Raw genomic sequence first — 13,316 nt, 5'->3', positions numbered from 1 at the left:
GCTGGGGTGGACCACAGTGTTGTGACTGTACAAACAGAGATAGGGCGGGAAGGGAGAGAGTTCAGTTTAACTTAATGGATTGTCGTGAGGTGACTGTGCTAACCACATAAGCATCGTGCCGCTACATTTAGGGCTTATGCTGGAAATAAGTCACATTTTCTTTAAAATAAGTATGTATATTTTCTCTTGACTGGAGTCGGTAAGTAAAAAAACACACACTGTGTAACATTTCGGATTATACGGTTGCCAGGATAGGGACCTGACCTATTTAAATATATTGGCTGCAGTTAGGCAACATCTCCATGGAGACGAGCTGGAGACGTCCCGGCTACAGTCAGAGGGGAGGTTGCTTATTTGTTCATTTTTTAGGGATTTTTCAACAATAAAAATATCTGTAGTAAAATAAATACTTGTGTTGTATTTTATTCTATTCATTGGGTGAAATGTTACACATTGTGGCTCTAAATTAAGAAAAAACACACAAACACACAAAAGAAAATGGACTAATACATCTCTGCTTACCAGTGCTGGAATAAGGATGTTTTTTTTTTCCATTAGCAGATTTTTTTTAATATGACCAGACTATCTCGATGAAAGTGTGTCATAATGTATGTCCCAAACAGTGCTGTACCTGAGCAGGTGGTGTTGGACTCGTCCTCGTCGTTGCCACAGTCATTGTCTCCGTCGCAGAGCCAGCGCAGAGGGATGCAGCGGTTGTTCTGACACTTGAACCTGTCCGTGGGGCAGGTGTGCTGGTCTGCGGAGAGCCGAGGGGGGGACAGAGAGAGACGGGGGACGTTCAGTCAAGGACAAAAAGGTAATCATTACCAAAGAGTAGTTTCTAAATTAGTGCCTTTGTAACATTACCCCACACGGCAGCTAGCAACACTTGTACTCTAACTTTGTCCAGTTGACTTTAATAATGCAGATATGAATTTGGATACAATAAGAAAAGTATCGCACATCTTTTCTGCGCAAGACACACAGACTGTAATGTATTAAAAATGTATTTACTCAAGAAGATGCTAAGGGTAGTGACCCCAATAGTTGCTGAAATAAAACACTCTGAAATGCTACAATGGAGTAACTTTTAAGTGTCTTTTGAGTCTAATTTATGCTTTAATGCTGATTCAATGAGGTAGAGAAACATAACATAACATAACACAAAAATCCAGTTACTGTCATGAAACACTGTAAAAATGATAAACGTTGAGAATTTAGGGTTACAGATTTACTCACAGGAGACAGAGTAAACAAATACTCAAGAAAAAATACTGTTACTTTAAACAACGTCCAACAAAGATTGAGATAAAATTACACCAAGAATAAACTTAAATAGCTAACAAACTACTCTAGTATATGTACAGTACGCACACAACACACAAATCTCATGACAATCCAGCTTGCAATGTTAACAGCAATAATCCACAGAACTTTGCTGTGGTCGGACTTAAATGATTTCTGTGATGACTGAATGAACTTTAAAGAAGAACTTGTTTACCTAATAAATCCTTTTCGTAGTCCTTATGAGGGTAATACAAGTGTTAATGGGGTAATTGGGGGGTCTTTCATCTCCCCCTGGTGTCTCTGGCCAGAAAACCACACTTGCTTTCCCTGATCCGACCCGGAGGCGCAATATACACTAATGGAATCACGAAGAAAAAGCTAACAGGCTAACGGGCAACGCTAACTGCGGGCTAGCACCACTTAAACAGCATTTACAGCCAAGTTTGAGTGAAAAAAAAAATATCTCCATTGTGTAATTGGATGTACAATATCCCTCTCTCCCTTTGTCTTTTCTGTCAGCGTAGTATTTACTCTCACGGACACTTAATGAGTAAAAAACCTCAACATGCTACGACACCTGCAGTGGCACTTATGGCCTCTAGGGGCATGAGTTACGTAGCACTGCTTTAAGTGAATCTTTAAGAAATTGAAGTGTTGTTGCTTGCGATGATACTCACGGCAGAGCTCGGGCGCCTCGTCGCTGTTGTCCAAGCAGTCATTGTCTCCGTCGCACTTCCAGCGCTCCTGGATGCAGCGGTTGTTCTTACAGGCGAACTCCCCGGGCTGACACTGCGGAGGGGGGATGTACGACGGGTTCGCTGTGGGAGACAAAAGCATCCACAAAATATTCATATCAACAATACAGTATTTCAATCCAGAACATGGGAAAGATAGAGAATCTATACAAAAATACGAAAAGGCAGTGGAATGGTGGAGACTAAGGTATTGCCTTTGTCTTTAACATAAAATACCATCTTATTTATATGTTCCTATGTATGTTGTTGCTACATATTGCCGACAAATTACTCAAAAAACAAACTTCTCGCTTCTTGCTTGGCCCAAAACGAGGCAGGTCTGGCAGAGAAGACGTGACAGAATGGATTCAAAGCCTGTTCCAAGAAAGTAATAGTCACAGGTCCTGACTCATCTTCGCCGACGGACCGAGAATTAACAACAACAGAGTGTAATGGAGCTCAGAGCGGCCGTAGAAAATAACTGCGGTGTCAGAAACACTTAGTCCTGAGCGAAGAGCCAACAGCGTGGCCCCGAGCAGCAGGGCGCGGGGCTGCCACTCTCTTGCGAGGCGTTGCAGTGGCACGTTCCTGTTGAATTTTGTTTTGTTTTACTGGAGTGGTGCCTGCTGGGAGATCTTTACCGGTGGTCCTTTTGTCTGAGTGTAAACAACAGAGGGCACGGTTGAAGGTCACGGACAGACGTTTACAGTGGATTCTCTCTAAAGGAGGAGCCCGTGAACACATGTCGGCGATGGTAAAACTGAGGCACGTCCTGGGTGTGACATTTACTGCTGCTGCCAATGAGAGAGTGGGCTTACTTTGCTCTACTTCCTCCAGCAGTGGATTGGCAGTGAAGAACTATGTAACAGTATACTATTAGTTTAAACCTGGAGTCATGAGGAGCAGCTTGCCTATTGCCTTATGTCAAACTGACGGCCCGCGGGCCAGAAGCGGCACACATGATAACAGCCCTGCTCCCCAGTTGTTATTTCAAACTTAGCACAGTACTGAAAGCTTAAAAATGTGGATAGGTAATGTGCATTTTATTTAACCTCTTCACCCCCACCTGAAACGACCACATTTTCTCCAGCTTGGCGTTTGGCAAATCTAAAAACTTCTTGAGAAAGTGTCAAAATAGCTGGATAGGATAGGATGACAACGCAACAAAAAAGGGACAAAAACTTATAGAAAAATCATGTCAAAAAAGTGCTATACAAATAAACTTTGATTGATTGATTAATTAAAAAATGCAACAAAAAAATTATTTAAAAGACTCAACAAAAAACGATTTTAAAAAATGACAAAAAAGCAACATAAAAGAGGTGAAAACACTACAAAGATGTGAAAAAAAGCTACAATGATTTTTTTCTAGGTCAAGAAGATGGTAGATTTGTGTAAAACTGAGCTGGAGAAAAAAATATTTGGGGGGTAAGAAGTTAAAAAAGGCATATTATCTCAAGCTATAAAACTCAATCAAAAAAGGGTTAGTCTGTTTTGGCCAACACTAACTACAACACGACCAACATCACTGTTAACAACTTTGGCCCCCGCTTCAAATGAGCTCGACATCCCTGATTTATGGGTTCACAAAATGCTTATACATTGCTAAATATTTCATTGGAATTTAAACAAAAAGTGAAAGTTGTCTATCTGTGTCACATTGTATTAATGGGGAAGTGAAAAGAGAACATGAACTTATGTGTTTTTTCCCTCTGAAATGACAAAAAAATAAAAGATGTATCATAAATATTTGAAATCTGGGAAAAGTTTCAAATACTTATGAGATAAACTACCAATGCAATAAGACAAAACTATTATACTATCATATAGGACTAAATTTATTTTTATTTTGCGACCAGAGGTAATCCACTGCACCCTACACATTTTCTTTTTCCCCCCAATTATACTTGTTTTAAAAAGAAATGTGGGAAAGTTGTGCTATAATCTCTTGTTGGAGACGCACCAAGTCGAAAGTAAAAGACACATATACTCCATTGACAAAGCAGTACCTCTGCAGCTGGTGTTGTCTGTGGGGTCCAGGACCTGGTCCTCAGCGCAGGCACAGCTCCTCCCCTCAGGCGTGACCAGACACAGACTGCTGCAGCCGCCGTTGTTCACCCGACACGCATTCGACCCTATGGACAGATGTACGGCACAGTATGAGTCACATGCAGGTGTGTGGGAAGACATTTAGCAGTAACATAGACGGTCAATGGTCCAGTGCAACTATGTAAAACTACATTGGCCAAAGCTGTATCTTCTCCTTTCTTTTGTTATCTAAGCCTGGTTTTAATCCATTTCAGTCAGATTTACATCAAGCCACGTTGATATTTGTAAATCACTTTTTGTCCCGAAGGAGTTTATTGTGCAAAGAAAACGCCAAACCGTAAACTAGTACAGTATATCCTCACACACTTCAGAAAGACCCATTTGTGTGCGTGCGCTACAGTCGTCTGCAGTAACCGCGGAGTACCTTGCTGTTGCTGGGCGTCGTACATGCGTATCTCAAAGATGGGCGGCCTCTCGTTGCGCAGCAGGGTGGCCATGCCCGTGGTGGTATCCAGTTTGAAGATGCTGCCGCTGCGGTACTCGTTCCAAAACAGGAACTGCTTATAGTGGCACAGGCCAAAGGCGTGGTTCAGCTCCTGTCCCTCATACACCGTCTTCAAGAAGAAAGAGGAAGGTTTGAAATATTTATTAGTTACTATTTAGTGCTTATACAATACCTGAGAGAGGGATACTTCAGTGACTTATGCGGAGAAGACCCTGGCTTTAACAACTCACTGCTATTACAAAATACTAATAACCATGGCCAAAAACAAGTCTTTGGATTGTGCTGCGGAAAAACCACCCAGTGAGATTTCTAATTAGCTGAGCCACTGCTTGTTAAACCCAGTCAAAATAATCCCTGTCATTCCAGTGGCACCTCGTATTTAGAAAACTATTCAACTGTTGACTGCAAAAAAAAAGAGAATTAAACTATTTTGATAGTTTGGACAGAATTACCCTTACTTGTTTTTACGGTGTTTAACAGTGTGGCTTTAAATTAGAGCTCTGAGACATTCCCATAGTGAGTAGATTTGCGGATAAGAGATATTTTGTTGTCTTGCAGCCGCGGGGCGCACTTCAGCTCAGGCGCCTCTTCCCTCTGTGCGCCTCAGACTCATTCCTTTTTCACTTGCCGCTCCGAGCACAGGCACCAGAGAACATTACATGACGCAAAGGTTTTTTCAGGACATCTGAACTTAAGTTTGTGGCGAATTGACTATGTTTGTATGAGCTATTGTATGACGTAGCTCCGAAACAAACATGCCGACGATATCATTATCAACCATGTTTCCAGTGATCAGCTAAACAAAAGTGCTACAGATACAAACGGCCATGCGTCATACGAGGGGACGTGGCCAAGCCGAGGGGGAAAAAAGCTTGTTTTGGGAACCACCATTTTTTGCCCGACAATAAGCAAATTTACACACACAAATAAAGTCAAAATCAGGTCCTTGCGGATGTATTGTGTCTTTCTTGCATTAGAGGAGAAGTGAAAAATCTCGAAGCTAGCAGTTAGTATGTAGCATGAAGCTAACGTTATGGTTAGCATTCTCAATTATTTAAAGGAATAGGCCACCGTTTTTACATACTGAGATATGTTCTTACCTTAGCTTTGACGAGTTCTTTAGGACCTGTCTGATCTTCACCCGTGCCTTCAGTCACGTAAACACAGCGCAGACGGCGTTAGCATTTAGCCTCTCCCTCTCTCCACTATAGCTCCAAAACAGGTCAAGATAGAAGCTACCAAGCTCTTCCACGTTTTCCCTATTTAAATATGGTTACGTGAAGTGTTCCACTACAAAGTATAATTACACAAAATTAAACAATGTGGATTTTCTAAGCGGATAAAAGGGGAACTATATTGTAAGGCGTAATAATACCAGGAGTAGTTTGGCATCCGCACAGTAAAGTGAAGATTACTGCGCAGTAAAGTGAAGATTACTGCGCGGATTTCGAACTTCTCCTGGTATTATTACGCCTTACAATATAGTCCCCCCTTTTATCCGCGTAGAAAATCCACATTGTTTAATTTTGTGTAATTATACTTTGTAGTGGAACACTTCACGTAACCATATTTAAATAGGGAAAACGTGGAAGAGCTTGGTAGCTTCTATCTTGACCTGTTTTGGAGCTATAGAGGAGAGAGGGAGAGGCTAAATGCTAACGCCGTCTGTGCTGTGTTTACGTGACTGAAGGCACGGGTGAAGATCAGACAGGTCCTAAAGAACTCGTCAAAGCTAAGGTAAGAACATATCTCAGTATGTAAAAACGGTGGCCTATTCCTTTAAGTATTTATTAGCTGTTGAACCACTTTGCACCTCTCCATGTCTCTGTATTGTTTATTTGAAAGAGAGGTTCTTTTCCCCCTTTGTTTTCATTCAGGCAGTTTCCAACGTGACCATTTGTGGCTGTACCCAGAGATGGCCTTTGTATGTATTATTGCATATGAAAATCAAAATACTGTAGTTGAAGCAAATCAGCAATATCTTCATGGAGACGAGCTGGTGATGTCCCGCTCCCAGCAAAGGGGGACACCAGCCAGCTCCCAGAAAAAAGTTGTATGCATTTCAGGCATTTCACCCACAATAATACCTGTGAAGAAATTCCAGCGTGCTTTTTGTGTCTTATTATTTGAGTGAGATGTTACGCAGTATTGCTTTAAAACTACAAAAATGCACACAATCTTTCACTAGCTAACCTTTCTCTCTGAAGTGTTGAGGTACACCATCTCGATGCGGTCGTAATAGGCATCCACCCAGTACAGGATTCCTTTGGGGATGTCCAGGCTGAGTCCGTTCGGCCACAGCACGGTTTTACTGGTGAGGAACACGTGCCGATTGGTGCCGTCCATCCAGGCGCGCTCGATTTTACCGCGTTTGCTCGCCTTCGGGTCCTCCTCCCAGTCGGTCCAATACATCCACCTGCAGAAAGAGAGAGGAGGCGGGGTTAGTGCAGCGGTTTTGGCGTTGAAAGTACAACCATAGCATAATGATTTGTCTCTCAAATGTTTTACCATTACAGGCGGTGTTTTATTGACTACACTGGAGAGGTAGTACTTGAATACATTTACTCAAGTATACTACAGCAACTTGTATTACGCCTAGATGAATCAAGTTCTAAGCCATCGGAAAATGTGCGATAAACCCAGAAAAATGCATTACTTAAAAGGAAACTCGACCCAGGACCAGAATCAAGACTTCCCTAGGTGTCAGTCGCGTTGTCATTTCAGTTTCACACACTTCCCGAGTCGAGCCACGCTGCTGAATGTACAGCATTTCACAAAGGAAAGACAAAGCTCCGTCTCTTATGAACTATGGCATTTAGTGTTTCACATCTCCCTGGGTTTGTTTGCCTCTCTGCTGTTGCCTGCTGTTGTCGGAGTGAGGCTGAGTGATTGCAGACATTAGTGAAGCCGAGCGCCTTTCTCTTCAAGTGAAGTGTTTGGACACACATCAAGCTCACACCCCGACTGGCAACAAGCTCGGATGAAAAGCAAGAAAGTAGCCAGGAGGTTACATCAAAAGACATTAAAACGGGCGAAAATGCTTGATGACATATAGGACTCTTTCCTTTAATTCTCGGCACCAGACAAGGTGAAGAATGAGGAGACATTCAGCAAATCTTTAGGTAGCAAAGTGGTTTTGTGTTTCGTGTATTTTATGTTCCATAATTATTTATTTTCATTTTCATTCTGTATATTTTCACAGATGGTCAGTAATAAAGTAAATATGCGTAAGAGTTTTGGAGGATTTGTACTTCACTGTGCCGTGATTTGTTTGAAAATAATTCATTAAGATAAATAAAGTTTTGTTTGTTTGTTAACTTTATTGTCCCCGTAGGGAAATTTGTTCTCTGCATTTAACCCATCCTTCGATGCCGCTGGGGCAACCCGTAAGGAGCAGTGGTCGACGGCAGTGCCGCGCCCGGGGACCCATCTCCATGATGTGGAGCCAGGCTGATGGTCAGAATCACCTGGCTGGTAAGGTAAAGTAACTTAGTTCTGCTTTAAGAAGCTGTATTGAATACAGTAAGAAAATGAATAGGGAATACTGCATTGTATTGTGCATATTTTCTGGTTATGTGTGCTGAATTTGGTCTCTAAAAGTCCAATTATAATGAATTTTCTCTTTCCTCTCTCCCTCCCTCTTTTCTCTTCCCTACATCTGTCTCTCACCCATGCAGCGGGTCCACCACGATGGCTCTGGGGTGAGTCATTTTCCCCTCGATCAGAGTTTTCCTTGTCTGCGAGGCCTTCTCCAGTCTGGCCACGCTGATAGTCTTCTTCGGCCCGTCGTCAGTCCAGTACAAGTTACCGGCCATCCAGTCCACGGCGATGCCCTCCACTGTGTGAATCCCTATGGTACAAACAGGCCGAGTCAGACAGCATTCAGTCAATGTAAAGTATCACTTTAATAAACCGGTGGTGACTTTTGTTTTTTATCGAAAGGGCAAACTGAGGCTAAACCAGAGGGTAAGGCCTGTTTATTTTTGTAAATAAACAAAACAGTACTTTTATGTTTCTTTATTTCTTTGATTCACTTTTTTCTTCTTTAAAAACTCAGACTCAGAACCACTTATTCTTGGCACATACATCCCAAATACTTTTTATATATTTTTTAATATATCATTTTTAACCCTTTTTCAGTCAGTATGCACAAAAGTCCATTGTTATGTGGTTTAAAAAAACAAAAACAATTAAAAAAGCATGTGGAACTTTCCACATACAATTGCAACCTTGTCCATTGAAAACATTTATTTTTTTCTACTTTAAAAACTCACACTAGAACTACTTCTAATCAATAGTATGATTTTTAAAAAAGGGTTAAGGTCCATTCTGTGAGCGACAGGAAGCCAGTGCAGAGACCTGAGCACTGGACTACTATGGTGTGGACTGGAGCAGCAGAGACAAACACATGGATTAGTCTCTGTAAGTCCAGTTTAGCCACTCTTCCTTTGATTTCGGGTATAAAAAGCAGCTGATGTTATTGACTTAGGCTGTTAAAGGTCAGGTCTGAGTCCATTGTTACTCCGGGGGTTTAAGAGAGTCTCAAGATGGCTCATAGCACTTTCTCATTGCTTTTTCATGCATTTCTTTGCCAGGACTATGCCAAAATAGGGCAAATTAAATGATATCAATCAATTAAATCAACAGTCCATAAAAACTAATAATATTAGCAATTCAAACCTGATCACTGCACATTGCCTTGTTATGGCGATTGCAATCATTTCAATAATAGTCGAATTTGTCTGCTGACCTTCCTTCAAGATGGTGTCCCTCTCCGTGCCGTCGATCTTCTGCCGCCCGATGATGTAGCTGGTGGCGTCGGCGAAGTAGATGAACTCGCTCTCGGCGTGAAAGTCCAGCGCGCGCGGGTTCATCAGGTTCTCGATGGGGATCATGTACTCGTCCGGCACTTTGGCGTTCATGTCCATGCCCCTGATGACCCCCGGGCGACCTTTCCCGTACACCAGGAACAACTCGTGCTCTGGTTCTGCAAAAACACGGGGGGAATAGCATATTAACAAGGTTTATTTAGCATGGAATGAGCCTATAGTGTTATACGAAAGGTATTTTAGGCTCACTGAGACAAACATCGAGCAAGAACCAACGGGAAAATGAAGTGATGGATTGATTATGTCATTTCGGTGATGCTGCAGAAAATGATCTTTGACGCCTCAAGTTTATTCAGCCGTGTTATTTTCCAAGAGCGATTTCAGACCGTCAAAACAACTCTGTTATTATCTGACAGAATATTAAAGTCCTTAGGGATAATGCGGCTACTTCAGTTCTGAGCGCCTCAACTCCAACCTTGGCCGTCCTTGTTTCGGGTCGATACAGACGACCGCGCCGACCACTTTTTTTACAAGGAGCTCGGAGAAAACACACACAGCACAATCCAGCTTGTTTTCACTCTCAGACTCTGAATAGAAATCGAGGTCGAAAGTCAGTGATTGAACTTTAAGGACAAGGTTGTTTTTGCCACAGGAATCGATAACATTATTACATTTCCGTCCAAACAACTTCTGTATTTTACATTTTGAAATCTCTATTGGTTTATTATAACGGGATGTATTGTCTCCCTCAAGTAAAAGTATAAAGTTTATTAAAGCCTCTTCTTAATGGAGCGCTTATTCTCCGGTTCGGCATTACCCAAATCTAAAAGCTTCTCGACTGGAGAGCATACACAGTATAGGCCAGTGTAACGCCTCATTTGAAAGGTAAACTGTTTATTTTTGACACATTTTAACGCTTTTCCGTAACGATTTTGTCACTTTCTTGTGGCTTTTTTGTTGCCACTTATTAGTTGTTGTTTTTTTGCTTTTGTATTGTGTTTTTTATTTTGTTTTTGTCCCATTTATGACGCATTTTTGACGTTTTTGCAGCTTTTTTTCCAACGTTCCAACATCTTTCAAGATTATTGAAAGAGTTTAAAGGTGCATTATGCAACTTTTTTTGTTCTTATTTGACCTTGTAGTGACCCAGCGGCTGGTGGATCATGGTTGTCTCTATAATGCTCCAACTACTACTGTATAATGTATGTACAACAATATATGTACAACTACTGTATTACATCAAAACTATTGATCCTGGAGCATCCAAGAGACCACCATGATCGAAAGGAAAGGTGCTGACCACTCATACAGCCGCTGGGTCACCACAAGATCAAATGCGCACAAATATCAACTTTTTTTTCACGTAAAAAGTTGCATAATGCACCTTTAAATGAATGTGCATTATTTTATTTATGTGCTTTTGTTTTCAGAACTGGTCTAAACCAGATCCAAAGCAGAATAAGAGAGAGATTGACACTGCTGGTGTTTTCTAATGAGTGGAAAAAGAGTTTCAACAAAATTTCAAGCATTTATATTCTAGTTCAAATATGTAAAGGAGAAGAAAATATACAAATCTGCACCAAAATGTAGTCTTATTTTAAAATAAAGCATTTGAAAGTACTTTTACCATCTTTACTTCACCACTGTCTACGCATATACGTTATACAACTGTAGCAAAGCACTAGATAACACTCACTTTTGCAGGACTTTCCGTCGCTGCCGAGGCTGAACCCAGATCGACAGCGGCAGGTCCTGGTTTTGTGCCCGTTGCCAAGGAGACAGATGTCAGAGCAGCCTCCAGGTTTGCTGAACTGGTCCAGCTCACAGGCATGGCTGCGCACTGGAGCGAGAAAGAGAGAGAGAGAGACAAAGTTATCTCAAAGTCAGCCTCATCACTTCAGGGACACAACACCGTCTGTTTATGGAGGTGAAGTCACAGGATCAGTTTATCTCAATTATTTTTCCATCTTTGTGGAATGTGGTCGGGATGGAGGAAAAAACCTTTGCAATATAAAATAAGAAAATCTACATATTTTCAGCGACAAAATCAAAATACATTGATTATATTTTCCAGAGGGGATTTTGCACATCAGCTTTTTGTTATAAGCTTGTTATGAGTGAAAAATCTGTAAACTTTTGCCTTGTTTTGGGGTGTTCAAAATTCAACAAATCAGGCAAGGAACTAGACATTAAATCATCATAATCATAATATTCTTAAAGTGATAGATACAAATTGAATAGATGTGTGTACAACTGTGTGCTGAAATTTGACATAAGGTATGTCATATTCAATAATTATAATTTTACAAAGTCCCTCCCTTTGCTGATCTCAGACACTAACCAGAATAGATACAGACGGCATCTCTGGAATTGCACATATATGGTCATGTTTGAAAACAGTTAAAGGGGAAAACAATTTTGAAAAAATGTAAACTTTCTCTAATTACTCAAAAACTACTTTAACAAACACTGAATTATGAATATAGTTTTCTACTAAGTAAAGAAACAAAGACATGGAGAGGAGCAAAGTGGCTCCACAGCCCATAAATACATGAATAACGGAGAATGCTAACATAATGCTACATGTTAGCATCGGGCTAATGCTAACGACTAGCTAGCGCTAGCTAGAACTGCCGTTTTTTCACTTCTACAAAACAATCTGCTGTGAGAAAATATCCATATGGGCCCGATTTACACTTGACTTTATTCATGTGTGATAAATAAGTTCATATTCCTCCAGAAAGTGTCTAAAAAGAGTGACAAATTGTGTTTCCCAGAAGATTCTATTTTCCCCCTCGGCGAGGCCACGCCCCCTTCTATGACGAGATGCCGTCTGTATCTATCCTCAGTGCCATCACTTTGACCAATGAAACGAGCTTTCCTGTGACCCGGTCCAATCAGGAGGAAGGGGAGGAGCTTAATCGTTTCCTTATGTTTGTTCTCACTCTCCTCATTTTGCAAACTAGGGGTGGCTTTCTGGTCCAGTCAGGAGGGGAAGGGGTAGGACTTGATTGTTTACGTTCTAATTTCAATCTCTCCTCACTTTGCAAACTCACAGACTGTCACTTTAAGCACAACACTGGAAAGCTTGGAGTCTGTAGGAGCTGCAAAAGTGGAGACATTGTTGCGAGAGTGAAACGAAAAGCTCAAAGTTTTGTAACATACGTGCATGTATATCACTGCTTTGTCAGTTTGGTTGAAAGTGTCATATAGGCATCGTAAAGGGTGACTTTGGTCTTTTTTTCACTTTAAAGTAAACCGCACCACACCAGTTTACTGTATTTCCCCACGATGGGACCCATGAAGGGATCTCGTGCCGTGTTGGCTTAGCATTTACCCGGGGGCTGCCTTCTCTGGTGGTACACGTGCAGCGCTCCTCCCTTGTCCACTCGGGTCACCATCTGGTAGTCCGTGCTGTTGAAGCGGTTCACGCGGATCACGCTGGTCTTCGGCTGCATGTTGGCGTTGTCCGAGTTGGTGGCGTAGAGGTAGTTCTCGAACACCGTCAGGCCGTACAAGTGCTCGATCTGAGGGAGGGGAGAGTCAAGAGAGAACTGGTCCAATAAAGGCAATAACGAAGCTTTGCTAAACTAAACACACTTTACCTATTTACATCTGATCAACTTTCTTTTTCTAAACCCAAAGTCCATCAATAAAAAAGCCGCTTACACTCGTTCATTCGCTTCTCTGTGTGACCCCCCGGCTACTTCTAAATGAAACCCATTTGTCTTGGGTCTGTGGACGGTGGTGAGTGCCTCTTGGACAGGTTTAAGGGATGGGTCTGCAGCCTCACACCGCGCAGACGGTATTAGATGCTATTAATTAGGTGGTGTAATGAAAAAGGAAAGGTGTTTTCTCTGAGCTCGTAACTCACCGGGAAATAATGCACAATTTCACACGAGAGGAACATAA

At 41.7% G+C, this 13,316-nt stretch overlaps 1 protein-coding gene across 2 annotated transcripts in view; it reads right to left on the bottom strand.

The window, feature by feature from the left end:
* Window positions 1–13,316, bottom strand: part of LOC306979667 (low-density lipoprotein receptor-related protein 1-like) — a 166,915-nt gene that overhangs the window by 76,498 nt on the left and 77,101 nt on the right. For both annotated transcript variants that reach the window (XM_079578739.1, XM_079578740.1), the window contains exons 9-17: window positions 12,742–12,931; window positions 11,101–11,244; window positions 9,326–9,562; window positions 8,245–8,425; window positions 6,769–6,991; window positions 4,495–4,684; window positions 4,031–4,156; window positions 1,965–2,105; window positions 632–757 (exon numbers count right to left, since the gene is read on the bottom strand). In XM_079578739.1, the coding sequence (XP_079434865.1) occupies window positions 632–757; window positions 1,965–2,105; window positions 4,031–4,156; window positions 4,495–4,684; window positions 6,769–6,991; window positions 8,245–8,425; window positions 9,326–9,562; window positions 11,101–11,244; window positions 12,742–12,931 (1,558 nt within the window). The remainder of the gene's footprint in view (window positions 1–631; window positions 758–1,964; window positions 2,106–4,030; window positions 4,157–4,494; window positions 4,685–6,768; window positions 6,992–8,244; window positions 8,426–9,325; window positions 9,563–11,100; window positions 11,245–12,741; window positions 12,932–13,316) is intronic.

Source organism: Gobius niger, assembly GCF_951799975.1.
Source record: "Gobius niger genome assembly, chromosome: 20".
NCBI classification, from domain to species: Eukaryota; Metazoa; Chordata; class Actinopteri; order Gobiiformes; family Gobiidae; genus Gobius; species Gobius niger.
This window is presented reverse-complemented; position numbering and strand designations above follow the sequence as displayed.